Source organism: Dothidotthia symphoricarpi (assembly GCF_010015815.1).
Source record: "Dothidotthia symphoricarpi CBS 119687 unplaced genomic scaffold P153scaffold_2, whole genome shotgun sequence".
NCBI classification, from domain to species: domain Eukaryota; kingdom Fungi; phylum Ascomycota; class Dothideomycetes; order Pleosporales; family Dothidotthiaceae; genus Dothidotthia; species Dothidotthia symphoricarpi.
This window is the reverse complement of record NW_022985009.1, coordinates 1,101,917-1,128,845: the sequence shown is the minus strand read 5'-3', so window position 1 is coordinate 1,128,845 and position 26,929 is coordinate 1,101,917. Positions and strand designations below refer to the sequence as shown.

Genomic DNA, 26,929 nt, shown 5'->3' with positions numbered 1-26,929 from the left:
ACATAACGTCCCCATCGGGTTAGCGACTCGCAACAGAATTTACTTGATCTGATATATTTACAAGCAACCTGCCCGATGCGTTGGCGACGCCATTGGGATCTGATCGTCGGCGTAGTGCCGACGATACAGTAAAATACTGTGTCCTCAGTAGGCAGATAGAACGACGAAAGTAACAGTCGTCTATGATACAGCGGCTTACTAAGCAAAGATCAACTCCATCGCGCTTTCGCGTTCGCAACCACTCTCTTACCATCTCCCACCATGACGCGTCTCAAATCATACCTGTTGCGAGTGTGTCGACTGCCAAACGCAAAGTCGCTTGCTCCACCCATTCGGCGCGACTTACACGTATCAAAATGTCCGTGAGAGGACCTGGAGGTGCAGGACGCGGACGTGGACGAGGACGTGGACGCGGTAGAGGAAATACCATGAACGTACGAATATCGCTGTCGCACTTGCGCGTAATCTATCAATGTGTTGACACTCACGCAGTGGTCATGGGAAATCTACACGCCTAGCCCCGACGTCTACAATTCCCTTTGGCTCCCCCGCCACGATCCTGCAACTGTTACACCTTACCCACCTGCGGCGTGCCCCATCCCCCAAGCACGAACACGTATCATCGACCGTAGACAGACGGAGGGTGACTACAATCGTAACTTCTACATCGTGGAGATCGTGCCAAATGGCGATATTGAGGTCCCCGAGAAAGTCGAAGTTGATTCGAGTCGTATATTGGAGTTTGTGAGCCCGAGCGAGCTGGAGAGGTTCGAGAATGAATGTTTTCGCGTCGAGGCGGAGGTACAGGCTGTGGCGGAGAGAGTGGAGGAAGAAGAGAGGGTGAGAAGGAGGATGGAGAGAAATGCCAGGGCCGGAGTAGGCAAGAAGAGTATAGTGAGTGGCCTGGGTTTGAATGGTGCAGTGCCGACGAGAGGAAGGTCGAGGGGACGGGGGAGGGGCAGGTCGAGAGGTAGTGGACGAGGTATGATCGTGGTTAGTCAGTCGCAAGATGAGGCCGTGGCAAATGTTGAGGTGTTGCGGCCAGTCGAGACATCGGAGACTATTGAAGTGTTACATCGCAACGTGGAGGAAATACCGTCTCTCGTCGCGATGCTGCCCACCATCCATACAAGCCCGCTCACGTTTCGAGGCCACCCCGAAGTTCCCGACATTGGCAACTCTGACACCGAGCCAGACGACGACACTGATGCAGCCTTGCAGCTGCGTTTCGAGAACGACATCCATGCACAATTGGCCATCGAAAGCTCAGATGAGGATTCCCATCGTAGCAAACGGCGCAGGACAGGGAGCGCGGCGCCTATGTCGATACCTGCACCTGAAGCTCGACGCGCATACCTCCAAGCAACACACAGGATGGACCATCAATCTCGTGCTGTATCATCTGCGTCTATTGGGTCAACATCTACATCCGAGTCCGAAGAGCCGGACGGATCAATACCACTGCAACCACATTCTGAACCGTTTCATCCGCCAAGCCACGACGCAATGGACATCAATCCCTACACTGTCCACATCCAGTTACCATCAGAATCGCCCTTGTCGGCTACCGCGCATGCCGAAGGTCTGAACAACGATCGTCTAGTTGACAACGAGGAAGACGATGACGAAGACGAGGAAGAGGAAGAATACGTCGTAGAAGCCATACACGAGCACTATCACGACGGCACCCAAAACTACTACCTCGTGAAGTGGGAAGGCTACGAGGATAGCTTTGACTGGCTTCCCGAAGAGGATCTCAGCGGCGCGGCGGAACTAGTCACTGAGTATCACGAGAAACTTAGGAAAAGAAAGGAGAAGGGGAAAGGGAAAGGCAGAGCGTAAAGCAGTATCAGACACTGCGGGGAACGTTGGATACCTTTGCTTCGATCATTCATCCTTATCCTAGCGTGACTTCACAATATGGTGTTATTTCTACCCTAGACTTTCTTAGACTGCTTGTTCCCCATCTGCACCCACGCCTAATTATGAACACCCGTCTGATTATGCATTCCCTTCAACCCACTACAATCTGTACAGTTTGTGCAACTAGCCCTATCAGTCGTTTTACTCTCACGAGAAACAACCAAACGACTTACTTGATGCAATCAGTGCAGTCCGTGCAATTCGAACTTCCTTCACAGCCCGTGCAGTCTGTGCAGTTGTGGCAGCGGACACAGGAGTCGCAGTTTGTGCAGTTTCTGCAGTTTGTGCAATCTATGGGCGTGAGTTGGCGATGTGGGAAGAGGAAAATCGATGCAATGAGATGGAAGGGGAGTAACGAATGGATAGAAGTAAGGACCAGAAGGCAGTTTTAACTGAGAGGATCAGGGCCATATACCAGTACAAGATGTAGCGTTGGAGCAGTCATCGCAAGACTTGCAGCCGTCACAATTCTTGGAGTTGTCACAGTCTGAGAATATGAGCGAGGCTCCTGACGTGCGGACACGGTGGAGAATACAATGAGGCGAAGAGAATGAGTATGTGAGAGAAATGGAGGATCAGCCAATGAGACAGTAGCTACCTATACAATCCGTGCAGTTCTGGCAGTCTGTGCAGTTCTTGCAGTTTGTGTTGTTTCCGCCTGCAACGACGGTCGATGATGGGATACAGCCCATGGTGAAAGGAGAGTATGTAGCCTGAATATATATGCTGTTGCTAGACAAGGAAATAGAGTTTGGTGTTTGAGTAATGTGTGGAGTAGAAGAAGAACCTGGGGTTCTACTTCGAAGGATCGGGCATATGCAAGTGAGCGACGTCATTATCTCACGGCTGACAGACATCATTGATAAGAAGAACGGTACTACCGATAAGGCAGGTGAATAGATGGTTGATCTGCAGGGAGCTTCGAGGACAATATACTATCATACTTACAAATCTATCTTAGTGTTGGGTTGTCATCGATGCTGGAGGCCCTCATTATAGCCACAAGTCCAGCGAAACGTCTGAGACCACTTGAGTTCGGCAAGATCTGATCGTGGTGTGATGATCTTATTGGCGGGGCTCTTGTGCCGCAATTATTCGGTATGCTTACGATGAAGAGTAGAATGGTATATCATGCAGTAGTACATCACATCAAGATACATTTATCAACGCGCTGGTTATTGTGCATAGCACGGCTACGCTACAGGAGAAGGATAGGACATGGTACGATACAACGCGATGAGATGCGGCGCAGTGAATGCGGAGGCGGAGGTATACTGCAGCTCTACGGGGTATACTTAAATTAGCAACATGCTGCCTTGCCTTACCATGGCTCTCGGTCAATCGAAATACCAGGAACTAAGGTGCAGCAAAATCATGCAACAGCTAGACAACTACAACTGTGTTTAGTGTAAAAATCTTACGCCTAGATTTGTAACTGTATACGCCTTACGTATACATTTTTGTGTTTTACTTGTGTAGTTATGCAGCTTGTAGAAGCCACAAAGAATGCAGCTTACTTCCCGCTTTTGCAGTTGACCGAGAGCATGGGTACGGTATGCAGAGCCTCATCCGCAATGCTACTTGTCCATCTCCATCCCCATCCCCATCCCCATCCAGAATTCTCCGTCTAGACCCATCTATAACCTACCTCACCGCCAGCCAAGTCCCCCGGCGTTAATTTGCGCGACGAGACCGTAGCTTCGCCAAATTCGACCATTTGTCCAATATCTCACTTATGATCATTGTCCTATGTGCGTTCATTTCGATCGCTGCGTATGCCGGCACTTCGATACTTTTCGGCGCTTTCCTCGCCGGCACGTTTCTGACGTACATCCCCTCCAAACACTCCGAAGGCCCGTTCGTCGTCATGAGCAGGGAGGAAGGCGAGCGCGAGAAAGACAAGTCGCCGACTTTCGTCCACACGTTCGAATACTACTGCCTCGATGCGCAGAAGTACGTTCTTGAACCGCTCTTCTTCGCTAGCATTGGGCTCGCGATTCCTTTCCTGGACCTCTGGACTGGGAAGGCCATTTGGAAAGGCTTTGTATACACGCTGCTCATGCTAATCGCGAAATTTGTTGTGGGAATTTGGATTCCAATATGGTCCGTAGCACAGCATGACCCGAAGAAAGCGAAAGAAAACCTCCAGCAACAGTCCACACCCGAGGATGGCCACCCTCTGGAAAAGACAACCTCTTCGCCGTACTCTCCCTCCAGCAGCGCTGCACTTAGTTCCTCACTGTCTCCTGCCCTTGTCCTCGGCATGGCCATGGTCGCCCGTGGAGAGATTGGTTTACTAATTGTACAAATTGGGTATAACAACACTTCCTACGTTTCTTCGGATGGTTTTATCACTGCTATTTGGGCTATTCTGCTGAACACCATTATTGGACCCATCTTTGTTGGATCGCTCATTAAATTTAAGGGAGAGACTATAGCAAAGGGTCCTTGGGGACTGGTGCCTGGACCAAACCATGCCATCGAGCGAGAAAGGGAAAACAAGAGGAGGCGCGACGATGGACTTGAAGCACAGATAGAAGAAGATGGCGTGAGAAGGTCATAAGCTGACTAGTCACGTTGTGTGATCAACGTTTGATCCAACATGGAGCAAACTCATGAAGAAGGTTGGTCTAAACTTTATCATGATACCTCAGATCTATCAAAGTTATTGAACAATGAACCTCATGTGAAAACACAATCTGGTTGTTTATTTGTTCCAAAGGCGAAGCTACGGGCTAATACAGCTGTGCATAGTCACACTGCAATATTCGTCAGGGCACTCCCTCCCCCATTCAGCTGATACTCATTCTCGCCGCGATGATATACATGACGCCGAGACGCTTGATTCGCGCGCTTGATGCGGAGAACCACGCCATCATGTCACCACGTTGGACCACCAAAATCTACGTTCTGATCGACATCGCCAGTTTTGCATGCCAGATGCTCGGATCGGCAATGCAGACGAGCGGTGACGAGGACGGAGTGAAGACAGGAAATACAGTGGTGATTGGAGGTCTAGCGTTCCAGCTCGTCGCCTTTACGTTCTTCATCCTGATGACAGCACTATTTCATCACAGGCTGAATCAACAGCCCACGGCGACATCGTTGCGCACACATGTCAAGTGGAGGCGACAAGTGTGGTTGCTTTACACTGTCAGCATGCTGGTTGTAGTCAGGTGTGTGTTTCGACTTGCTGAGTTCGTGGAAGGGCCTGAAGGGAAGGCGTATAAGACCGAGGCGTATCTTTACGTCTTCGATGCGGTGCTGATGTTTCTTGTGGTGGTGGCTATGGCTGTTATTCACCCTGGCGTGGTTTTGAGAAGCATTCTGAAGGCTGAATTTAGCCCCTTGTCAGATGGGGATAACCACACGTTTCTTCTCCGGAGGAACATTGGGAAGTAGCATGATGTGTCGATAGGACATAAGCAAGAGCGCAATTCTGGAAAAGGTCAGAGAGGAGCATATTGAAGTAGATAAACGCAGTGGCATGTGTATTGAAGATATCGAAATCTAGAACGTAGGTGCAGCAAAGCTTATGGTTAGTTCTATTCAGATCGTTGCCTCGATTCTGCTTGAATTATGACTCCTCGACCACGCAATACATTTAACCACATAAGGCAAATTTATCAACACCCATCACTCTTCGTATAACCCAGACAGTTCTCCGAGTAATTATGGTCAGGCGTTATATGTGGTACCACACGATTCTTAAGACCGTCTCTTGCAGTGCAGACAATCCATGGTTTGTCGTATGTTGTCCATGTCAAGATAAACTTCCACTCCCATTTCCCTGTTCGCCAAGTCCGCCGCACATCAAAGTGACAGTATTGACGACGCTTATTAGCGCAATACCAAGGACATGGCAGATGCTTGAGCAATGGTGTGTCCTGGTGACCTAGTGCAGTAGTAATCTGAACCAGCACCAGCATGACCATCTCACATCCGAGATGGAAGCCACGTTCTCAGGAGGCCCAGACTCGAGAAGAAGTATAGATAGCGGGAGAGAAACCATGAGGCACGAGCAGGAGATGAAGAGGACGTTTATATTGGAACTCGAGTCGTGGGTGTTGACGAGTCGCTGATGGGGGGGAAACATCTCGCTGGATGTCCCACTGCACTAAGACAGTGCAATGCGCCTCAATCACACCCTACACATTCACACACATCAGGATACACACATGAAAACAGAGCGAGTGAGTGAGTGAGGAGTGAGTGGACCATATACGCATATACGCGCATTATAATTACAACAGTCTATCCCATTCCATTCCACCCCAACCCAATCCAAGCCACTCCAACCATTTCCCCAGCAAACCAACCACGCCCAGACCAAGAAAAAGAGAGAGAGAGAGACGAAAGAAGCCAAATCCCGGCCTACACTTCCCCCCTTCCCCCCCAAAAAAGGTAAACTCAACCAACAACCCCAACAAGAGAAAAAGCCGAGCCAGAAAAGAAAGAAAGATGAAGAAGAAAACGCCTTTGTAAATGCAACCCGTCAAAAAACTTTCCTTTCGCTCTCCAAACAGAAAACGATGCATCGACCCACATACACACGCGCTCGCATGCATGATAAAAATGTGTCCTTTTCTCGCGCTCCCACAAAGAATGGAATTAAAAAAAGGATTTGAAAGCTCTTTCAGGAATACGATTAAATATTGAGGCCGCGGGTCAAATCCTCAAGGCCAGAAGAGGTTCCGTTCTGGGTGCCGTTGCGAGCAAACTTGTTCTTCCTGGCTGCCATCTTGCTCCAGTCTTCGTCTACCTCGTCGACAGTCGTCTGTGGGGATTTCTTCAGGATGCCCTTGACTGGGCCGGGGGACTTGGTCCTGCTGCCGGGCGGTTGGAGTGTCATTGATGTGCCGCTGGACAAGGCATCCGAGTTGTTAGCTACGGGGCGGTACCGGGCAGAGAGACCAATGTTGGACCGCTCAGACGGTGCGATGGATGGCGTGTATCCTGTGTTGGAGTTCATGACGTGGGAGAATGGGCGTTGGGGTGCCGCAAAGGACATGGCTCGGCCTTGCGGGTTGGTCATGGCGTTTGGCATGCCGTTTGGTATGTTCAGGAAGCCGCCGTTGCCCATCGTACCGTTGTTTGAGTAACCGTTGCTGGACATAGGCATTCCTGGCATCTGCTGTTGCATTGGTTGTTGTTGTTGTTGCTGCTGCATGGCTTGAAATTGCATCTGCTGCATAGCCATCATTTGTTGCATCTGCTGGTACTGTTGCATCTGCATGTTGTAATCGTTTTGCTGTGGCATCGGGTAGCCCATCTGGTTCATGCCCATACCCATTCCCATGTTGTTCATCATCGGCATCTGCCCACCCATCATGTTCATCATGGGGTTCATGGGATTCATTGGGTTCATGCCATTCATACCGTTCATACCGCTCATCCGCATTGGGTTCACTGGCTGGCCACTGGAGTTCATTTGCTGTCCGAGCATCCCGGTAAAAGGCCCCTGCGGCTTCTTGGACGCACCGCCCATGTACTTCTGCTTTGACATGTCCCGCATCTGAATTTGGTCCACGAGAGAAGGTTGTGAGAGGCCGGCGTCCTGATACATCATAGGATTCATGCCCATACCCATGCCTCCACCGACCGAGTCACCGGCGACGGATGCAGGGCCTCGAACAAAGTTGTTGAAGCCCATGGATTCTCGGTTCGCATGGCGGACTAGTCCACCGCCGATGATCGAGTTGTGTGGGTCCATGGGCAAGTTTCTGGCAAAGGCAGGCATGTGCATTTGTGAGGCACGGTTGCTCATAGGATCTGCAGATACTGGACGATCTGGCAGGTACGAGGGAATTGCGTTTGTTGGTTGACTCGGGTGCCGGTTGCGTGTTTGACTAGGGAAGCCATGCTGTGCCAGAATCCCCAAAGGGATGTCTTCGTCTTCCCACTCGTCTGCCCTCGACGAAATTTCAGACGGGAAGCCGTTGGTCAGCGTGTCTGCGAGACTATCGGGTCGAGCTTGCCCTGTAGGTGCTGTCGTCGACCGACGCATTGCTTCCCTTGCAAAGTGCATCTGCTGATTCTTGCGTCTCAGAACCTCCTCCTCTTCACGCTTCGTAATCGCGTCCTCCTCGTCTTCGTAGTCTTCCTCGTCCGAACTCTCCTCTGGCGGAGGTTTAGACATCTGCCGCTTTTGGTATTCACGGAACTCTGCCTGTGTCATGACCTTCCGCCCTGCTTCACCAGAAGACGCAGGCGCGGTCTTGTTTACCGTCACCACAGGGGCTGGTGCTGGTGAAACAATCTTCTCAATCTTAGGCTCGAGCCTGACCTGTGAGAACATGTTGGGATCCTCCTCCTCCTCCTTCTCGTCTGTGTAGGCTGGCACCGAGGAAGGTAGCGCAGGTTTCGGTGTGCTGCCATGGGATGTGGATCGTGAGGTGAGGGGTGTCTGGTACGAGTTCGCAGACAACGAGATGGGAGTCGACTTTTTCTGTGAAGTGGACTCGTAGTAGATCTTCTTCTCCATAACAGTATTGCTCACGACCCTTGGTGTCGGGGTCTGAAACGTGGGCCCAGCTTGCAGGCTGGGGCTTTCAGGGGCTAGTGGTGCGTACTGCGAGTATTTGTGTGGTGGTGGGAATGGAGGGTACGCATCGTCGTCCGAGTTTGCGTTGGACATCAGGTTGTCCCCTGAACCACGGCTGTCCCAGCTCTTCATGGGCGCCTCGACGTCGAGTGATGGATTTATTTTAATGGGCTCTGCTTGGAACGTGCGCTTCTCTGCGAACAATGAGCGGCCAGTAGACTCTCTTGTGGGTTCGGGGGATTGTGTGGTGGGCGCGTCGAACATGTCGTCGAATGATGAAGTTCCGAAGTTCAGGTCACCGTCGAGCTTGGGCGGTATGGCGGTACTCGCGTAGCTCGACGACGTCATGGCACGGTTCCTGCTGTTCCTTTCTCCAATCATTGCGTCCTTTTGTGATACCCCTGAGCTGGACTTGGGAACAGAAGCCATCTGCTTCTTGATGCCAAAGTACGAGTTGGATGAGCTGCTCGGCTGCGGTGCGTGGTGCCGCGGGACGTTTGCAAATATATTATCGTCGGAGCTGGTATCGGTCGAGGAGGGCAGAGTCGACGTCGAGCCGTGCTGGCCGTTATTGTAGTAACGAGAGGCTGAAATCTGGGTGCCATTGCTCGATTTACTATCACTAATGCAGGAGTTAATTACGCCGACGCTATTGTTAGCTCTGCGGGTCGGGTCTTACCGCTTTGAGGATCCTGGAGATTCGTCTTCGAATGATTGATTGCGGCCCTTGGCTCCTCCGCCGCCAAATCCGCTGAAGCGTGGAAACTTGGACGGCGCCTTTTCCTTCTCCTGAGTCTTTCTGCGCTCGTTCGCCTTGGAGACTTCTGTGCGGCTCAGCAGACGGAAGCCGCCTGACTCGTCGTTTACGGGGACAGCAGGAGGCGCAATTGGGCTGGTGGTTGGCTCTTCCAAGTCCAACGCATTGCTCTGCGACTTCCGGCGGCCCATGAAAAGACCGAGGCCAGGCTTGCCCATATTGTGCTGTCTGGCTGTCGCGGAGTGGAGTGGAGTGGAGTGGAGCGGGAAGGCGCTCGATGCCCGTTGCGGTCTATCTCGCGACGTGGCGACAGTTCATGCGGTAGGAATATGCGCGAGTCGAGTCGAGGGAACGGTTGGGTGAGAGAGCGTGTGTTGCTGCGACGGTGCCAAGCAACAATACAGGCAAGAACGAAGGTGAATTAGTCGCGCTGTCTGCGAAGTGCTGGTTAGCCCACGTGCAGTTTTGAGTGTCGCAGTCGATGCGAAGGCAGGTTCGAGGTGGGCAGATGTCGAGTGGCACAAAGGCTGAGCTTCGAGTGGTGTATGCGAGTATGCGTATGCGTGTCTGCATGCGATGCGCTAGACCGTCTGACGTCTCCCAACAGAAGCAAAACACCACGCCTGCCCCTCTCGAACCAGCCAGCACGCGGTGCTGTTGCGTAATGGCTCTCTCTGCGCCAGGTGTGCCGAATCGTCGAAAAGGTTCCGTCGGGTTGGGAGACCAGGGGTGGTGCAAGACTTACCAAACACAGAGGCCGGCAGCGTGGCGGGAAACCAGCTTCTCTGCAACGACCGACACTTTCACAGGTGGCAACGGGGTGGCGGGGAAAAGACGAGACGAGGACGTGAGGTTCGCGAGATGTCAGGGAGGAGTCGACAATGTTTCTTCCGGCCCTCGCCAACGCGGCTTGCCCAGTGCAAGATCTACCTAATGCGATCGAGTCGTGCCTGTGAATAGCTAGCGCAAATGTACTGCGGCCGGGGTCTGCCTTGTCTGAACAAGAACAAGTCTAAGTGATTTTGCTACCCACAGTTCAAAGAAACGTCGCCGTTGGGCTTTGTTGCTGATAGTGTGCGCAGCATTGGAAACACCAACCAGCTGAAGTATCCACCTCGTCTCCGTCAACTGTCAGGTTTGCGCGTGGGCTCACACGCTGTAGCGCACTACTATCCACTCTCGGGACAAGTCGCCATCCTAATTTTGGACAACCAAGCGCTGTCAGGTACCGTTACGGACTATGGTACACTATACGTTCCTCGCTAGCACACTGTGTGTCGCTACTCGACGCGCAATCACCCATCGGTGAACAACTTCACAACCGTCGCATCCTCATCTCCCACAATGGACCTTGGCGTTTCATCAGCTCCAGGACAAAGGTGGATGTGGAGAAGCTTCTCACGGCACGCGCGAACTTGTTGAGCACAGTGACAGCAGACCCATATTCGCCTACTCTATATACGATCAGTGCAGGGGCGTATTACTCGCCCGAATACGAACCAAGGCACCCACGCCTGCAAGACCATATGATCAATTGGCCGCCAGCTGCTGCACGCCCCGAGGCACGACATCGACTTCCCAGCCGGCTCTCTCTCTTCCAGCTTGCAAACTCCGAAAATGCTTCTTGGCAGCGGAGTTGCGAAGTTCCGCCTTTTTCAATATTGGCGTCCATACAAATAACCACTCTGGGATTGGGGTCTACCAATAAACAGCAGCTTGTGTGCGCCATCCACCGTCCTAGCAAGACAAACCCACCTATCCAAGCAACGCCTCAGCCGGGAGTGCTAAGTATCGAGAAAAGATGGCGCAATATCGCTCCTTTTCCCAGAAAACGCCGTTGTCCCCCCCCCCCCCCCCCCAGAGAGTTCGATGTGAGCGATTGGCGAGCACGCGTCAAAACTTACCAACTGCCTGTTCATGTCAAACCTCCAGAAATACTTCAACAGCGAATTATTTTCCTGTGTAGCCCCGACCCCCTCATTGGGCGCAGTGCTTTGCTTTTTCTTCCCCCAGCACCCACCTCCCGCGCCAGTAACATGCATTTTCTCGCATGCCAGCCTCATTCACAAAGCCAGGCCTCGACGCACAACATGCATGTATGCTGCGGGGGACATTTTTAGCTCTCCCACCTCTCTGACCTCTCGTTCGCCTGCCCCCCTCTCGGTCAATCGAAATACCAGGAACCAAGCTGCAGCAAAATCATGCAACAGCTAGACAACTACAACTGTGTTTAGTGTAAAAATCTTACGCCTAGATTTGTAACTGTATGCGCCTTATGTATACATTTTTGTATTTTGCTTGTGTAGTTATGCAGCTTGTAGAAGCTACAAAGAATGCAGCTTGCCTCAATATCAGTTGGTGGCAACACAGCTACGTTTGCCCGCCTAGAGAAGGACATCAGCACCACAAGTAAGTTTTTCCTATTATCATTCTTCACTTGCATGACTGACTTCGTAGGCGACAACGTCCAAGCACTGTTTGCGGCGCAAGAGGCTCTCGAAGAGGCCATGAAAACTGTACTCCGTCGTGTTGCTGCGCTGGACACTACAAGCAAGGATAAGATGGTGGAAGAGTGAGTGATTCGGATTAGATATGTAGTAACCAATACGAATTGTGCTGGTCTCCCTGCCTTCTGTGGCAGGGGAGGTCGCCTCCCCCACACTCATTTCATTGTTGATGCGGGTGTAAAACATACCATGCACCAGCCAGCACCTTTCCTTCCCGCTATGTAGACACTGCCCCTCCCGCCCGACGAACGCGTAATCACCTCTCCATCGATGATGCCCAGTGCGAATGAATTCCCACCTCGCCTGACACGAATGACGTGCGATCATCAGGTCATGATTTTATCTCTTTGAAACACCGTAGAGGGGATCTTCTTGCTCCATGCCCCACACACATACCGCCGACTGATACTGATACCTAGCCATGCCCATGCTCCCGGTGGTGGTGTCCATTTATTATCATATCTGACGCCCGCACGTCGCGCGTCGCACGTCGCACACACGCATGCATGTCCGTGGGAGAAGCTCGCGGGCACATTGCAAATTACCGCCGACTTGGCTGACGGTGGGACGTGAGGTCAGCTATGGATGGGTCTAGGCGACGAGTCTGGCTGTGAGAATGGGAATGGTGATGGAGATGGATATGTAGGATCACCGATGAGGCTCTGCGTACCCATGGTAGATAGGCAGTATGTTGCTAATTTAAGTATACCCCGTAGAGCTGCAGCCCACTTCCACCTCCGCATTCACTGCGCCGCATCTCATCGCGTTGTATCGTACCATGTTCATCCTTCTCTTGTAGCGTAGCCGTGCTTTGCTAGACAGCGCAGTGATATGTGTATCGCGTTGTATCGTGCTATTGCTTGCTCTACTGTACTGTACTGTGGACATACCGCCGATATCTACAAGACTCCAGACATTAACAAAGATACCGTGATATGTTATACTATACACATATCTCGCTCGCCTGACTATTTACAAGAACTAAGGAGTTGACAACAATGTCATGATATGGCGTGGCGTATCTTGCATGACCATCGTATACGCCTAATATAAGAATCGGTATTCAAAGTACTGCTCTTTCTTACCTTCTTTCTCTAGACACGGCTAGCCCACATACCGGTGTACACCGTGCCAAACCCCATATCCGAACGTAGTCGTGGAAGAAGACTTCCTATCCAAACAGCTACGAATCTCCAGCTTTAGATTACATCAAAGAAAGACAGAGGAGATATACTGTATACTTCAACTTGCTCTGTACCTAGTTAGGGGATAAAGGAAGGAGGGAAGAAAAAGCGTAAACACATGGTAAAATATGAGATGAGATGAAATTAGTAATGTGTGTGTCCAGGCACTATTTGGACAAGTGTGATGTGCTGCGCCTATTTCTTGACTGACAGTGCGGTGTAGTGTATATGCCTTGTAAAATTGAGCATGTTAGACAGCGATGAGGACGAGGCACAGGAAGGAAAAGCAGTGGAATCGGATGTTTGGTGTATAGGGAATGAACTGATTGATGCACAGATGAGTGAACGAATGAATGAAACGAAAGGAGACTTCAGGAGGACATGATATTGATGGTCGACGTTGAGATTGAGCAGTGTATTCTCCGCGCTTTAAGGGAGCCCGCGGTCTCGACTTGGTTTATTTATGTAGATATGGTAATCATCACATCTTTCTATCAGGTCGTCGCAGATCTCGTGGCATAACGTCCTGCGCAGAGTCAGCACCGCTTCCAGTGACCTGATATGTGATGTCCTTGGAGACCAACATTTGGCGGTCATCTTTCTCCTATATAGGCGACTCGTGTCGCTGATCCCCACCCTGTATGTATCCGCGCCTTGACCGTTCTCTCCTACAGGCGTGTCGTGGATGGCGTTCCCAAGGCTGTATTTTCTTTGCTCGGTCCTCAACCAGCGTGTGATATATGGAGTGCTAGTCTGAGTCTTCGTCGCTAACGTCCATCTCCATCTCGGCGTCTTCATCTTCCTCCTCCTCCTCTTCTTCCTCGCGTGCTCGCTTCTGCCCCTTTGCTCGATCCTGCTCATTGACCGGCACCGCCTTCGCCGGCACCACCCCAAAGCCAGTAGGTTGTGCAGCCGCGTCTTCAGAATCGTGTTCGCGCTCCGGCTCGGGCATCTTGAACGTGCCATCGAGTTTGGCAATGGTGTCCGACTTCGTCTTTGCATAGGCGATGGTCTGTATACGCCGTCAGCCTGGCCCCGTCAACCCAAGCAAGCTACACAAAACCCACCATGTCCTTGCCAAAAAAGGTAAAGCCCTGCAGCGCACGCATAGCTTGTGTCGAGGAATCAATGTCCCGGAACACAACATGCGCCTGTCCGCGCATCTTCATCGTCTTGAGCGCTACGATGTCCAGAATAACGCCATACGTCGCGAACAGCATGTACAAGTTCCGCTTCAGGTCCTCTTTGGGCAGCTTGTCGGGGAGATTGCGCACGTACAGGCTGCGTGCTGTTAGCGGATCTGCGTGTCATGTTGGCTTTGTGTCGCGGTGGGTAGGAAGGAGAGAGAATACTTACGTCCTGTTGGGGATGCCTTCTTTGGGCACGGCGACGGCGCCGGGTGGTCCGCGTGCAGATGTAGCCATGGTGAAGGTGTGTCGTGGTGCTGTATTGTATGGACAACTGCTGGCAACGAAGTTCGAAGCTCCCCGCGGAAAAGCGTTAGTGGCTTGCGTCTACTGCTCGGGACGTGCGCCGCCTTGTTCTCCACCATGGCATCCTCACTCACTCGCTCGTTTACTGGTTCACGGCGTGGGCGACTGCAAGAGAAGGAAGCTCCGGAGCATGGATGTGATATTGGGGCGCATTCGAGTCTCGCAGAACTACTCCCTCCGCGACTGACTTCCCGCGCCATTCGTCTTTGCGCCGCAGCTTGAGTACACATAGCTTCACGCGACCGAAGTGCCAATCGTCCACCGCCCACCGTCGTAGCCCGCCATGGCTTCCTCCCCCGTCGTCCTCAGCCCGCATCCCAACCCGCTCGGCGGCTCACGGTTCGCGCCAAACCCACGCGCAAAGGCCCTCGCCATGATCGGGAACACGCATAAGCCCGCGCACCCGCCCGCGCCCGCACCCCCAGCAGCAGCCAGCGCAGCAGCAGCGACAGCAGACCAAGGCATGGACCTAGCAGAGCAAATGAACGACGCAGTACGCGAGCAATTCGTCACAGCCGGACGTCTAGGCGAAGGAACCTACGCCATCGTGTACGCAGGCCACTACCGGCACGACCCCTCCTCACTCGTAGCCATCAAGAAGATAAAGTACAACGCCGAGTTCAAAGACGGCATCGCCATGGACGCCATCCGGGAGATAAAATTCCTCTCCGAACTCTCCCACCCAAACATCATAAAACTGCACGCCGTCTTCTCTACAAAGGACCAGAATCTGTCTCTTGTCCTCGAACACCTCCCCCTGGGCGACTTGGAGGGTCTCTGGAAAAACACATCTATCACCTACGGCAACGCAGACATCAAAGCCTGGGCCAACATGCTCTGCCAGGCAATCTGGTTCTGCCACGAAAACGCCGTCCTACACCGCGATATCAAGGGGAACAACGCGCTCATCGCCGCCGACGGCACCGTTAAACTCGCTGACTTCGGACTCGCGCGCTCCTTCGCTGACCCCGGTCGACCCATGACTTCAAACGTCATAACGCGCTTCTACCGCCCGCCCGAACTACTATACGGCTGCTACCACTACGGCGGCGGCGTGGATATCTGGAGCACGGCGTGCGTCATCGCCGAACTAGCACTGCGCCGCTTCTTCCTCCCCTCCGAAACAGACATCCAGCAACTCGCCGTTATCTGCGACCTCTTCGGCACCCCCACAGAGGAAACATGGCCCGGCGTGTCTACCCTGCGGTACTACGTCGCGCCGGATAAGCAGCCTAGCGCGGAGATGGGCGGGAAGCGCACTGCGGCTAAAATGCCCAAGGGGATGAATTGGTGGCGTGCGACGTTCCCGCTGCTGGGGGATGAGGGGATTGATTTGTTGAGGGGCATGTTGGCGCTTGATCCGCGGAAGAGGTTGTGTGCGAAGAAGGTGCTGGGGCATCGGTATTGGAGTGTTGCGCCGAGGCCGACGAGGAAGGAGGGGTTGCCGAGGGAGGGGGGCGGGCAGGCGAAGGTCGGTGAGGATCTTAAGCGGAAGGGGGGGGAGACGCCGGGGGGGGCGGGTGGGAGGGCGGATAAGGTGGCGCGGAAGCTGAATTTTGGGGGGATGTAGGGGGGTGGTTTGGTGTGGCGTGGCGTTGTGGGACTGTCTGGGTAGTATTCGTGGAGAATGGATAGAGGCGTTGCGGTGTATGTGTATATGTACATGAGAGGTTGATCAAGTGTGGGTATTATGGCATCATTGGTGGTATCTATCAATCGAGTATCTACTTCTTCCAGCCATGAGGCATTGTTCTCCCCCTCTCCCTCTTATCCATCCACCCACCAACCTACTTCTCCGACCTCCCCAACAGTTCCCGCACAGCCTCCACCTCCGCCTCATCATACCCTCCCCCCTCCCTCCCCCCCCTCTTCGCACACCGCACAATCTCCGCCAACTTCCGCGTCGCCAGCTCATCCAGCTTCTGCACCGTAGCAAGCGTCGGGATAGGGATCTCATCGTCGTCCTGCGCGGCGCGCTTGACGGCTGTGGATGCGGAGGGTGAAGCGGAGAGCAAGGGTATGAGTGTAGCGGCGACTTGCTTGAGGCCGAAGTAGGCGCGCAGGTAGGACTCGTTGAGCTCGATGGCGCGGCAGAAGTGTTTTGTTGCGAGGGCGAGGGCGGGGAGCGGGGAGGTGGAGGGGTGGGAGAGGTAGTGGAGGGTTGCTAGGTGGGCGTGTGCCTTTGGGATGTCAGTGTTCATTCATTCATTCATATGATATATTATTCGAGGAGGACAGATCGGAAACGTACACTCCAAGCATTGGGCATGATAAGCAACACCTCCTCAGCGCAATATATCGCCTGTCCCCACGCCTGCTGTCCAGCGTACAGCTCGCTCGCCTCAGCCCAGGCCTCGACGTCGGTAGGCGAGTTCTGCAGCAGCACCGTCACGGCTGTAATAGCGTCCTGGGGGCGGTCCAGCGCCTTCAGCACGGCGACACGGCGCTTGCGTATGCTCATATTCGTGGGGTCTTCTTTGAGGATCTTCTCATAGCCGCTGAAGACCTTCTCCAGATCTGCATCCGACTCGGCGGTGGCTTCGTTGTAGATGCCGCGCAGGGTGATGATGCGCTCGTTGGCGGCGCCGAAGCGCGATTCCAGACGGGCTAGGATGCGCGCGGCGGAGGACTCGTCGCCGGTGCGTAGCGCGGATAGGAGGAGGTTCTCGTGGATGGTCCAGGACTCTGGGGTTTCGCGCGAGAAGAGCAGGGAGAGTGGCCATGGGAGGGACGAGGTGGGTGAGTTGGCGAGGATGAGCGGGCTCTTTTGGGAGAGGGCGAGGGCGGTTCGCGGGGGGATGTGGGTTGGTGGGGTGAGCAGGTTGGCGCGGGTCATGTTGGCGGGTTGGTGTGGGCGTGCAATTGGGAGGATGGTGGGAGTGACGGTGTCTCTGGGTCCAAATCTGGGGTCTGGCGCTGGAGAGGACAGGACAGGGATGTGTGAGGCTCGGCGAAAGCGACGCCGGCGGGCAGCGGGCACGTCAACCCCGACAAGTCCAGGTCGACTCTCCCCACGCGCTTTCGAGTGCCAGCCAGCACCCAAACGCCGGACAGCTTGCATGACCTCCCCTATGACAGGCCACGCCCAATGATCGCGCCCGCCGGCCTGTCTGCACGCCTCCGCCAACATACCCCTCCGCGTGCGCGCGCATAGCTCACTCGACACCCGACTGCGGGAGACTGCCTGACGAGTCGCCAACATGTACCACACCCACCCACGCGAGCATGCACAATCCGGGGCTGATACGTCTGCAGGTTCGAGAAATCGCTCTACGACCTCATCCGGGGCCTGCGCAACCACAAGGGCACCGAGCGGGAGTACATCAACGAGAGCATCAAGGAATGCCGCAAGGAGATCCGCTCCAACGACATGGACCTCAAGTCGACGGCGCTCATGAAGCTCACCTACCTCGAGATGTTCGGCCACGACATGTCCTGGGCCGCCTTCAACATCCTCGAGGTCATGTCGAGCCCCAAGTACCGCCACAAGCGCACCGCCTACTTGGCCGCCGTCCAGAGCTTTCGACGCGACACAGAGGTCCTGATGCTTGCTGAGAACCAGCTCAAGAAGGATATTACGAGTCCTACGCCCACCGTTATTAGCCTGCCGCTCATTGCTATTCCTCACGTTATCAATCCGAGCATGGCCAACTCTATCCTGTCCGACCTCATACCGCGCCTGACGCATTCACACCCCGCCATTCGCAAGAAGACGGTCGTCACCCTGTACAGACTGGCCCTTGTCTACCCGGAAACGCTGAGACCTGCCTGGCCCAAGATCAAGGAGCGCCTGCTCGACGACAACGAGGATGCGAGTGTGACGGCTGCCATTGTGAATGTCGTGTGCGAGCTGGGATGGAGGAGACCCCAGGACTTTCTGCCCCTCGCCCCTAGACTTTTCGAGCTGTTAGTGGATAGCAACAATAACTGGATGGCCATTAAGCTCATTAAGCTCGTACGTTGGCCTGGCACACTCTTATATATTACTGACGACTCACAGTTTGCGACTCTGACTCCGTTGGAGCCACGACTAATAAAAAAGCTCCTCCCTCCGCTGACAAAGATCATCCGCGAGACGTCCGCCATGTCGTTGCTGTACGAATGCATAAGCGGCATAATTCAGGGTGGCATTCTGGAAGCTGTCGAAGGCACCACCGAAGGCGAGGAGGTGGCAAAGCTATGTGTGGGCAAACTACGAGGCATGATGGTTATAGAAGGCGATTCCAACTGTAAGCTGGTATCCGTATCAATGAAACCCTTCACCATCTCATCTCTTTGCAGTAAAGTACGTTGCCCTGCTCGCTTTCGAGAAGATCGTCCGCTCCCACCCATACTTGGTGTCTCAACAACAAGACGTCATTCTCGAATGCATCGACGATCCAGACATTTCGATACGCATGCGCGCGTTGGATCTTGTGGTTGGCATGGTCAACACCGACAACCTCACGGCTATTGTTGGACGACTCATGCGACAACTCCGAAATGCGCCCATAATGTCCGCGACAGACGATTCAAAAGATGATAGGGGTCGCAATGTGGGAGTCGTGCCGTATGCCGAATCAGACGACTCTGACGCCGAGGAGTCTCTCCGGCAACACGAACAAAATTCCAGCCAACCGCCGCCCTTACCTGAAGACTACCGCATCAGTGTGATTCGGAGAGTGCTGGACATGTGCTCACGCGATACATACTCCAATATCACTGATTTTGAATGGTACATTGACGTCCTGGTCCAGCTAGTCCGAGTATCGCCTGCCACCAGAAACACCTCAACAGCGGAAGAGGATGGAGAGCTGGAACACTCGGATGACGTCGGCCGCAGTATCGGACATGAGCTACGGAATGTCGCCGTGCGGGTCAAGAGCGTCCGCCCGGAAGTCATCGATGCGGCGCAAAACCTCGTTCTCGTAGACCGGAGGGACCAGATGTTCCCAGCCTCTGGCAACGGCGGGCAGGGCGTACTCGAGTATGCAGGTTGGCTCGTCGGAGAATACGCAACCTACCTCACACGACCCGAGCCTGTCATGACTTCCCTCCTCCACTCGAACTCTCTCCAGCTTCCTGCGAAAACACTTGCTGTGTATCTCCAAGCTGTGCCTAAGGTTTTCTCGAGCATGGCCGGCAACGACCAAATCTCTTGGACGCCAGAGCGCAAAACTCTCATGTCTCTCCTCATGGCGCGCGTGATCCACTTCCTCGAACCACTCTCCACACATCCCAACATCGAAGTACAAGAGCGCGCAGTCGAATATCTCGAGCTCATGCGCTTAGCCGCCGAAGCCGCTTCCGGGACAGCAACCGGCGTCAACAACGGAGACTTCGCCGACCCCCCACTCCTCCTCACACAAGCCATCCCCGCCCTATTCTCCGGCGCAGAACTAAACCCCGTCGCACCAGGCGCGCAGCGAAAAGTCCCCATCCCAGAGGACCTCGACCTCGACACGCCCATAAACGCCAACCTGCACTCCCTGCTCACGCAAGCCGACACAGAAGGCTTCGAAACAGAAGAAGAAGACGACGTCTACGCCGCCTACTCCGACCCCATCACTTCCCACACCGACACCCAGTCCCAAACCGCAACATCCGCATCCGACCGCCTCGACGCGCCGCACAAGGAACCAGCCTCGTATCAAAACGCAGCAGTAGAGGAAGAATACCTCGACCCCGATATCCTCGCCCGCCGCAAAGCAGACCGCAAAGAACGCTACAAAGATGACCCCTTCTACATCGATCCCGACGCTGATCGTGGCAGCGGTGCAGTCACGCCGCTAAGTCGTATCGTGCGCGACGGAAACCGCGAGGATAATCCCCTGGATATAGATTCCATCCCGATCATGGAACTGCACCTCGATTCCACATCGACCCCGGACCCACGCGCCCGTAGCCCCCGCCGCCACCGTGCCGCCGTCCAAATCACTATGGACGAAACCCTCGGCCCGGACGCCCCGCCCCAGCATATCGTGCAACCCACGCCCGTCCGCGCAAAAAAGAATCTGCTAGAAGTAGACAGCGCGGGCCTCGCTGCGCTGTCGCTGGATGAAGATGGGACGCGTGGCCGCGCGCTTACGCTTGCCGAGCAGGAGCGCAAGGCGGCTGAGGAGGCGGAGATGAGGCGTGCGCTGGGGGAGGTGGAGAGGCTGAGGCTGGAGATGCAGAGGGCTAGTGAGAGACTGCAGGGGAAGGAGGAGGTTGCTGTTAAGAATAGGAAGGGGAAGGGGAGGGGGAGACGGGTTGTGGTTGTTGAGGGGGATGAGGGAGGGGGGGATGAGGTGCAGGGTGTGGATGAGGGGGTGGGGAAGGTGGGGAAGAAGAAGAAGAAGAAGGAGAAGAAGGAGATTGGGGAGAAGACTGGGGAGGGGGAGGGAGAGGAGAAGGTTAAGAAAAAGAAGAAAAAGAAAAGAGTTGTTGTTTTGGATGAGGGGGCTGCGGGGACTGTGGTGGAGGATGAGTAGCGTAGATGTAGATGTAGATGTAGATATCGGCGTGGATAGTCAGTCGTATATTCTCATGAAGTGAGTGTAATATCAAGGAACCTTGTAACAAACTGTCTCACTTCCTCACCATGTGTTGCAAACATCACATTTATTCACGAATATAACACAATACCATAGGGAAAACCGTCTTGATTCATTTCGCGTCATACTCATCTCATCCATCCGTCTCCACAAAAAAACTCGGAAACCCACACCCCCTACTTAACAAGCTTGCAAACCAAATCGCCCGAGTCGACCGAGTCGCCCTCGCGAACAGACAAGTTGCTAACCTTACCCGAGTGCGCAGCCGAAATAACCATTTCCTATTCACAAAAGTCAGCACGCAAGATCACACACTTTAAAAAGAGGGACAGAAAGAGGGGGAGACAAACCATCTTCATAGCGCTAAGGATAGCAATCGGGTCACCCTTCTTAACATCGCTACCGTCATGGACACGGACCTCGACCAAGACACCCGACATGGGCGAGCCGACCTGGCTGCTATCATTAGGGTCCGCCTTGGGACGGCTAACGTTCTCGATAGCAGCGTGCTGGTCCTCGACGGTGACAGTGCGCGTCTCGCCGTTCATTTCGTAGAAGACTTCGCGCATGCCGGTTTGTTCGGAGAGGGGGCCGACAGCGAGGAGCTTCAGGATGAGCACCTTGCCCTTTTCGAGCTCGACGTGGAATTCCTCGCCGATCTCGGGGCGGGAGAGGAAGTAGCGCGTTGGCAGGACGGACAGGTCGCCGTACTTGGTGGTCCACTTCTTGTAGTCCTCAAACACCTTGGGGTACATGATTTGGGATGCGACGTCGCACTCGGTGGCGTCGCCCCACTTGGCTTTGAGGTCCGCTTTGACCTTTGCGATGTCGACGGGCTCGAGGTACAGGCCAGGGCGCTTGTCCATCTTCCTTCGGTCGCGGAGGGCGTGCGTGCGGAGAGGCTCGGGGAACCCGCCGTACGGCTGGCCCATGAGACCTTCGAAAAACTCCAGCACCGACGAGGGGAAGTCGAGTTTCTCGGCCTTCTCGATGACGTCGTCGTGGGACAGGCCGTTGGAGACCATGAACTGCGCCAAGTCACCGACAACCTTGGACGTGGGCGTGACCTTGACGATGTCGCCGAGCAGGTCGTTGGCCTCCTCGTATGCCTTCTTTGTCTGAGCCCACTGCTCACCAAGACCCTGCTGAGAAGCCTGGAAGATGAGGTTGGTGAGCTGACCACCAGGAATCTCGTGCTCATACACCTCGGGGTCAGGTCCGGTAAGACCAGCCTCGAACGGCGAGTAGAGCAGACGAAGCTGAGCCCAGTAGGCGTCGAGGTTGCGGATCATGTGAACGTCGAGGCCGGCATCATAGTCGGTGCCCTCGATGGATGCAAGAATAGCACCAATGCTGGGCTGGGAAGTCATACCCGACATGCTGTCAATAGCAGCGTCGACAGCATCGGCACCAGCTTCAGCGCACGCAGCCATGGACGCAACACCTGTACCAGCAGAGTCGTGAGTGTGGACGTGGATGGGAAGGTCGGGGTACTTCTTGCGGATAGCACCAATGAGCAGGCGGGCAGCACGGGGCTTTAGAACACCGGCCATGTCCTTGACACCAAGGATATGAGCGCCCATGCCGACAATCTTCTCAACAACATCGAGGTAGTACTCAAGGTTGTACTTCTTCTTGGGGTTCTGATCGAAAAGTGTCAGTTTATGCTCCAGGCTGATGAAGAGAAAGGACTTACCAGCATATCTCCCGAGTAGCACACTGTAGCTTCAGCGACACCACCTGCCTTGAGGACGGCCTTAACACCGACCTCGAGTTGCTCGACGTCGTTCAGAGCATCAAAGACACGGAAAATGTCGACACCGTTCTTCTTAGCTTGCTCGCAGAAGTGGTAGATGGCGTTGTCGGGAAGAGACGAATATGCAACACCGTTGGCTCCTCGAAGAAGCATCTGGAAGGGGATGTTGGGTACAAGCTTCCTCATCTTCCTCAGGCGCTCCCAGGGATCCTCGTAGAGGAAACGCATGGCGACATCGAAGGTCGCACCGCCCCAGCACTCCAGGGCCCAGGCATTGGAGAATGCATGACTGGTCTCCTTGGCGATGTTGAGCAGGTCAACAGTTCGCACACGGGTAGCGAGGAGAGACTGGTGGGCATCACGCCAGGTGGTGTCCATGATCAGGCAGCCCTTGTTGGCACGGACAGCCTTCGCAAAGCCCTCAGGGCCATCCTTCAGAATGACATTCCTCCATCCTTCAGTGCAAGGTACAGACGTATCGACTGTCTTGCCGTCCTTGTCGACGATCTTGGGAATGGGGATGATGCCCTTGAACTTGGGCTCACCAATTTGGCCCTTGATCTGACTGCCGTTGACAGCGAGATCACCAAGGTACGCGAGCAGTTTCTGGGCACGGTTCTGGGAGCCAATGAGGTCGAAGAGGGCAGGGGTGTCGTCGATGAATGTCGTCCAGCATTGGCCCTCGACGAAGGTGGGGTTTGTGAGGAGCTTAATCAAGAAGGGGATGTTGGTCTTGACACCACGGATACGGAACTCGACGAGCGCACGAAGCATCTTTCGGCGGGCGATCTCATATGTAGAGCCACGGCATGTGCACTTGACCAACATGGAGTCGTAGTGTGCTAAATTCAGAATTTGTCAGCTTGATTCTCGCTGGATGTATAGAAAGAGATAATGGAAAAAAGAGGAAAGACGATGTCCTGAGCTCCAGAAAGTGGTTCAGTGGCGACGACGAGGATGACAGATGAGTCGTTGTTTGGACCTTCGAGTGTAGTTTGGCGACGACAGGGGTAACAAACGAGTCGTCGTCCGACACCCTCAGGAGTAATAGTCGAACCTCATCCCAAACGACGAATAGCAATGCTTCGAACGGATGTTGAGCTGAAGTTGGAAAGACGATATAAGAGATCAAGTCTCAGAGACCAAAAAGGTGCTCTTGTAGTATGGCACCTTTTGGCCAAGTGCAAAAGCCGGAAGCAAGCCGCATTGCCATCAGGAAATGCGCAGCCTAGGCGTATACCAGGAAAATTTGAAGCTGAGAAGTCCCAGTCCAAAGCTGTCTGTAGTTGTCCAGGTGTTGCAAGATTTCGCCGCGGCTTTCTGCCGGCGTTCACACTCGACTGGGAGGTGCGTGTCGAGTCCAACATTGGAGGATACCGAATCGGCAAAAAATGACAAAACAGTACAAAACAATAAGAATGGCTGAGGTAGATGAGATGTACTTACGAGTAATGATGGCACCAGCGAATCCGTTGCCACCGTCGAGACGGACTTTTCAGGATGGTTAGTTCATAATGTGTAGATCTCTCTGGATATGCTTACCTCCGTTACCGCCAGCGGAACGGTACACCTCAATCTTGCCCGTATCTGGTGCGAACTGCTGGCTGGGGTCTTCTGTGGTGATACGGCATTGGAAAGCAAAGCCGCGTGTGGAGATGTGGTTCTGGGTCAGGCCAAGCTGCTCAAGAGATGCACCGGCGGCAATCTGGATCTGTGCGGCGACAATGTCGATACCTGTAATCTCCTCGGTGATGGTATGCTCGACTTGGCTGCAAACTCTTAGCAACGACCCCAATTCATCTGCAGAGGATACTTACATGCGAGGGTTAATCTCTATGAAGTAGTATCGATTCTGAAGAATGTTAGCTAGGATTCATCCTTATAGAGAGATTGAGTATATTCACCTGTTGGTCGACCAAGAACTCGGCAGTACCTGCGTTGCGGTACTTGACTGACTGGGCCAGCCTAACAGCGTCAGCCAGGATGGCGTCTCGGGTCTCTACAGGAAGATCCTTTGCCGGAGCAATCTCGACGACCTTCTGATGGCGACGCTGGACGGAGCAGTCACGCTCGTACAAGTGGACGACATTGCCGAGATTGTCACCAAGCAGCTGGACCTCGATGTGCTTAGGCTTGTCGAGGAAGCGCTCGACGAAGACGGTGCCGTTGCCGAAAGCGGATTTGGCCTCTGATGTTGCGCGCTCAAACGCGTCCTTGAGCTCTTCCTGCTTGCGCACTACACGCATACCACGGCCACCACCACCGAAAGCGGCCTTGATGATGATGGGGAAGCCAAACTCGTCGGTGAACTCCTTGACATCCTCGTACTTCTCCACGGGGTCGGGAGTTCCAGGCACGACGGGCACATTGCACTTGATAGCCAGTCTTCGCGCCGAGACTTTGTCGCCGAGCGCGTCGATGGTATCGGGCGAGGGCCCTACGAACTAGAAAAAAAGTAAGTATCAATTACATGTCGTTATGAACCATGGTAAAGAAAGATAAAGTGCTCTTGGGGGCGGCTGTGATTGACGGGTGTCCTCTAAGAGTCGCCGGACCCCGCGCCGCTACTCTTAGAGGCCTCCGAGATAGGCCCAGCCGCTGCGATTGGCGTCGTGCAACCCCTCCATCGTGCATTTCGTCATAGGGTAAACAAAGCGGGACTCACAATGAGACCGGCCTTCTCAACAGCGCGCGCAAAGCCCGCATTCTCCGAGAGGAAGCCATAGCCCGGGTGAATCATGTTCACGTTGTGCTGGACGGCAATCTTGACGATCTCGTCGCCGGCGAGATACGCACCCACGGGTGTGTACTGGCCGCGCGCCCCAATTTCGTAGGCCTCGTCGGCCTTTTGCCTGTGCATACTGAGACGGTCCTCATGACTGTAGACGGCCACGGTGTGCAGTGACAGCTCGTGGGCTGTGCGGAAAATACGGATAGGGATTTCTCCTCGGTTGGCGACTAGGTGGGCTGTCAGACGGCGGGGGGAGCTCTACGCATGCCATTGGGGGCTCTCTACATACCCAAGATCTTCTTCAGCTGCATGATGGAGCTGCTCGCCCGCAGCTTGTGGTGCACAGAGTTCCTGTGGGGGTGATGCTCGCCATGCTCGCCCTCGTCAAAGTCATTGTCGTCAATGGCCGACGAGGCATTCTTGTCGATTGCAAGCGTAGCCATACTGGATGACCACTAAAGTGTGTTGGGGGAGGGAGGGTGAGAACTAGGAGGAGGGGGGGGGAAGGTCTACAGAGGAAGTTCGGGGGAGAGGGGAGCTTATAGGCGGCGGTATCGGGTATCCAGACTTTCACGAGTTATCCCAAAACAGCGCCCTAGAAAGCTCCAAAAGCCAAGCCAGATTGAAACATGTCGTTGTCACCGCCGGCCACTCTAAAAGCAACGGAGTCAGAAGCGCCGCCGCCGCCTGGTGGGGAGCTCCAATGCCCCTCTTTGGAGCTCTGATAAAGAACCACCACTACGAGCATTATCCTCCCCACCCCGCCCACATCTGGATGATCCGCGTAAAAGCAATTGCCAATCTTCCTATTGACTCCCGCCCCGTGGAGCTCCATACAGTCATAGAAATCTCCCACGCGGCTTTGACCATATCTAGCCAAGTCGGTAGTCTTCATCGCCCAAAACACTCCGAGCGTGGCCAAGTGCTTGAACGGTCCCTCACTCATCCATTATTTGTTTCATGGTTTGATCATGCCACACTATTAGGCTCGGTAGGGCGGAGCGGAGAAACGGATCTCATACTTCCATCTGCATGACGCTTTGCTTCGGCGCACCAGATAGCTATCCTGACAGCCGAATGCCTACAACGTATTAATTCCGAGATTCTAGCGTGCCCTTCCCCGTCTATTTCCTTGTTCTTGTCGTGCTACTAGTCTATCTGCAAGCAACTCGGCTGCGCATTACCTTGACGAAGCTCCATCATCATGCAGCATTTCATGTTTCGGCAGCAGAAGCGAAACTTCTTGGTATATGCCCAGCCCATCAGAAACCTAATATATACTCGCATGTGCTAAACTCCGATGTATTGCTTTGTGGAGAACATGTTCATGCCGAGTCACCGAGCGCGTGGAATGGCGGCATCTGGAAAACTAGTTGATCGCTTGACTCGCAGCCACGGTGGAATGATCGGCATTCGTGGGTATTTGAGCTGATGCATGATCTACGCCATCACCTGGCTCCATGTCACAATTTGCTTTACCCCGAAACACCGAGCCTGTACCAAAACACGGACATGTGAA

The 26,929-nt window shown here is 54.0% G+C and overlaps 11 protein-coding genes across 11 annotated transcripts; 7 read left to right on the top strand and 4 right to left on the bottom strand.

Annotated features, from left to right (window-relative positions):
* The first annotated feature begins 270 nt into the window (after nucleotides 1-270).
* On the top strand, nucleotides 271-1,987 carry P153DRAFT_392682 (uncharacterized protein). Its single transcript, XM_033671175.1, has 2 exons — nucleotides 271-434; nucleotides 493-1,987. Exons 1-2 carry the CDS (start codon nucleotides 357-359, stop codon nucleotides 1,840-1,842), a joined length of 1,428 nt encoding a protein of 475 aa, XP_033528453.1. The 5' UTR covers nucleotides 271-356; the 3' UTR covers nucleotides 1,843-1,987.
* Nucleotides 1,870-2,660, top strand: P153DRAFT_363071 (uncharacterized protein; the record flags this gene model as incomplete). Its single annotated transcript, XM_033667287.1, has 3 exons — nucleotides 1,870-2,046; nucleotides 2,097-2,214; nucleotides 2,522-2,660. Coding segments are annotated over exons 2-3 (229 nt in total), but the record flags the coding sequence as incomplete, so codon positions are not given.
* Nucleotides 2,661-3,537: 877 nt separating this feature from the next.
* P153DRAFT_363070 (uncharacterized protein) lies at nucleotides 3,538-4,578 on the top strand. The gene has a single exon (XM_033667286.1). The coding sequence runs from the start codon at nucleotides 3,659-3,661 to the stop codon at nucleotides 4,484-4,486; it is 828 nt and encodes a 275-aa protein (XP_033528451.1). The 5' UTR covers nucleotides 3,538-3,658; the 3' UTR covers nucleotides 4,487-4,578.
* Nucleotides 4,579-4,728: 150 nt separating this feature from the next.
* Nucleotides 4,729-5,199, top strand: P153DRAFT_252258 (RTA1 like protein; the record flags this gene model as incomplete). Its single annotated transcript, XM_033662724.1, has 1 exon — nucleotides 4,729-5,199. A coding segment is annotated over one exon (471 nt), but the record flags the coding sequence as incomplete, so codon positions are not given.
* Nucleotides 5,200-6,430: 1,231 nt separating this feature from the next.
* P153DRAFT_306895 (uncharacterized protein) lies at nucleotides 6,431-9,894 on the bottom strand. The gene is made up of 2 exons (XM_033664643.1): nucleotides 9,147-9,894; nucleotides 6,431-9,089 (listed from the first exon to the last, which is right to left on the bottom strand). Exons 1-2 carry the CDS (start codon nucleotides 9,440-9,442, stop codon nucleotides 6,572-6,574), a joined length of 2,814 nt encoding a protein of 937 aa, XP_033528449.1. The 5' UTR covers nucleotides 9,443-9,894; the 3' UTR covers nucleotides 6,431-6,571.
* P153DRAFT_392679 (uncharacterized protein) lies at nucleotides 9,569-11,071 on the top strand (the record flags this gene model as incomplete). The annotated part of the gene is made up of 3 exons (XM_033671174.1): nucleotides 9,569-9,775; nucleotides 9,832-10,076; nucleotides 10,307-11,071. Coding segments are annotated over exons 1-3 (1,080 nt in total), but the record flags the coding sequence as incomplete, so codon positions are not given.
* A 2,264-nt stretch (nucleotides 11,072-13,335) lies between these two features.
* Nucleotides 13,336-14,382, bottom strand: P153DRAFT_392677 (U2 small nuclear ribonucleoprotein B). The gene is made up of 4 exons (XM_033671173.1): nucleotides 14,272-14,382; nucleotides 13,983-14,196; nucleotides 13,500-13,927; nucleotides 13,336-13,441 (listed from the first exon to the last, which is right to left on the bottom strand). The coding sequence occupies exons 1-3, from the start codon at nucleotides 14,337-14,339 to the stop codon at nucleotides 13,664-13,666; spliced, it is 546 nt and encodes a 181-aa protein (XP_033528447.1). The 5' UTR covers nucleotides 14,340-14,382; the 3' UTR covers nucleotides 13,336-13,441; nucleotides 13,500-13,663.
* Nucleotides 14,383-14,471: 89 nt separating this feature from the next.
* Nucleotides 14,472-15,978, top strand: P153DRAFT_419845 (serine/threonine-protein kinase-like protein; the record flags this gene model as incomplete). Its single annotated transcript, XM_033672207.1, has 1 exon — nucleotides 14,472-15,978. The coding sequence occupies exon 1, from the start codon at nucleotides 14,692-14,694 to the stop codon at nucleotides 15,976-15,978; it is 1,287 nt and encodes a 428-aa protein (XP_033528446.1). The 5' UTR covers nucleotides 14,472-14,691.
* A 217-nt stretch (nucleotides 15,979-16,195) lies between these two features.
* On the bottom strand, nucleotides 16,196-17,317 carry P153DRAFT_330836 (uncharacterized protein; the record flags this gene model as incomplete). The annotated part of the gene is made up of 2 exons (XM_033665445.1): nucleotides 16,660-17,317; nucleotides 16,196-16,588 (listed from the first exon to the last, which is right to left on the bottom strand). Exons 1-2 carry the CDS (start codon nucleotides 17,242-17,244, stop codon nucleotides 16,196-16,198), a joined length of 978 nt encoding a protein of 325 aa, XP_033528445.1. The 5' UTR covers nucleotides 17,245-17,317.
* Nucleotides 17,318-17,395: 78 nt separating this feature from the next.
* On the top strand, nucleotides 17,396-21,032 carry P153DRAFT_104026 (Adaptor protein complex AP-3 delta subunit). The gene is made up of 4 exons (XM_033661870.1): nucleotides 17,396-17,610; nucleotides 17,664-18,637; nucleotides 18,690-20,596; nucleotides 20,858-21,032. Coding segments are annotated over exons 1-4 (2,886 nt in total). The 5' UTR covers nucleotides 17,396-17,608; the 3' UTR covers nucleotides 20,861-21,032.
* Nucleotides 21,033-21,099: 67 nt separating this feature from the next.
* Nucleotides 21,100-26,048, bottom strand: P153DRAFT_392673 (pyruvate carboxylase; the record flags this gene model as incomplete). Its single annotated transcript, XM_033671172.1, has 9 exons — nucleotides 25,700-26,048; nucleotides 25,345-25,637; nucleotides 24,584-25,123; nucleotides 24,497-24,531; nucleotides 24,222-24,448; nucleotides 24,126-24,170; nucleotides 22,620-23,521; nucleotides 21,274-22,566; nucleotides 21,100-21,204 (listed from the first exon to the last, which is right to left on the bottom strand). The coding sequence occupies exons 1-9, from the start codon at nucleotides 25,851-25,853 to the stop codon at nucleotides 21,100-21,102; spliced, it is 3,594 nt and encodes a 1,197-aa protein (XP_033528443.1). The 5' UTR covers nucleotides 25,854-26,048.
* Nucleotides 26,049-26,929: the final 881 nt, after the last annotated feature.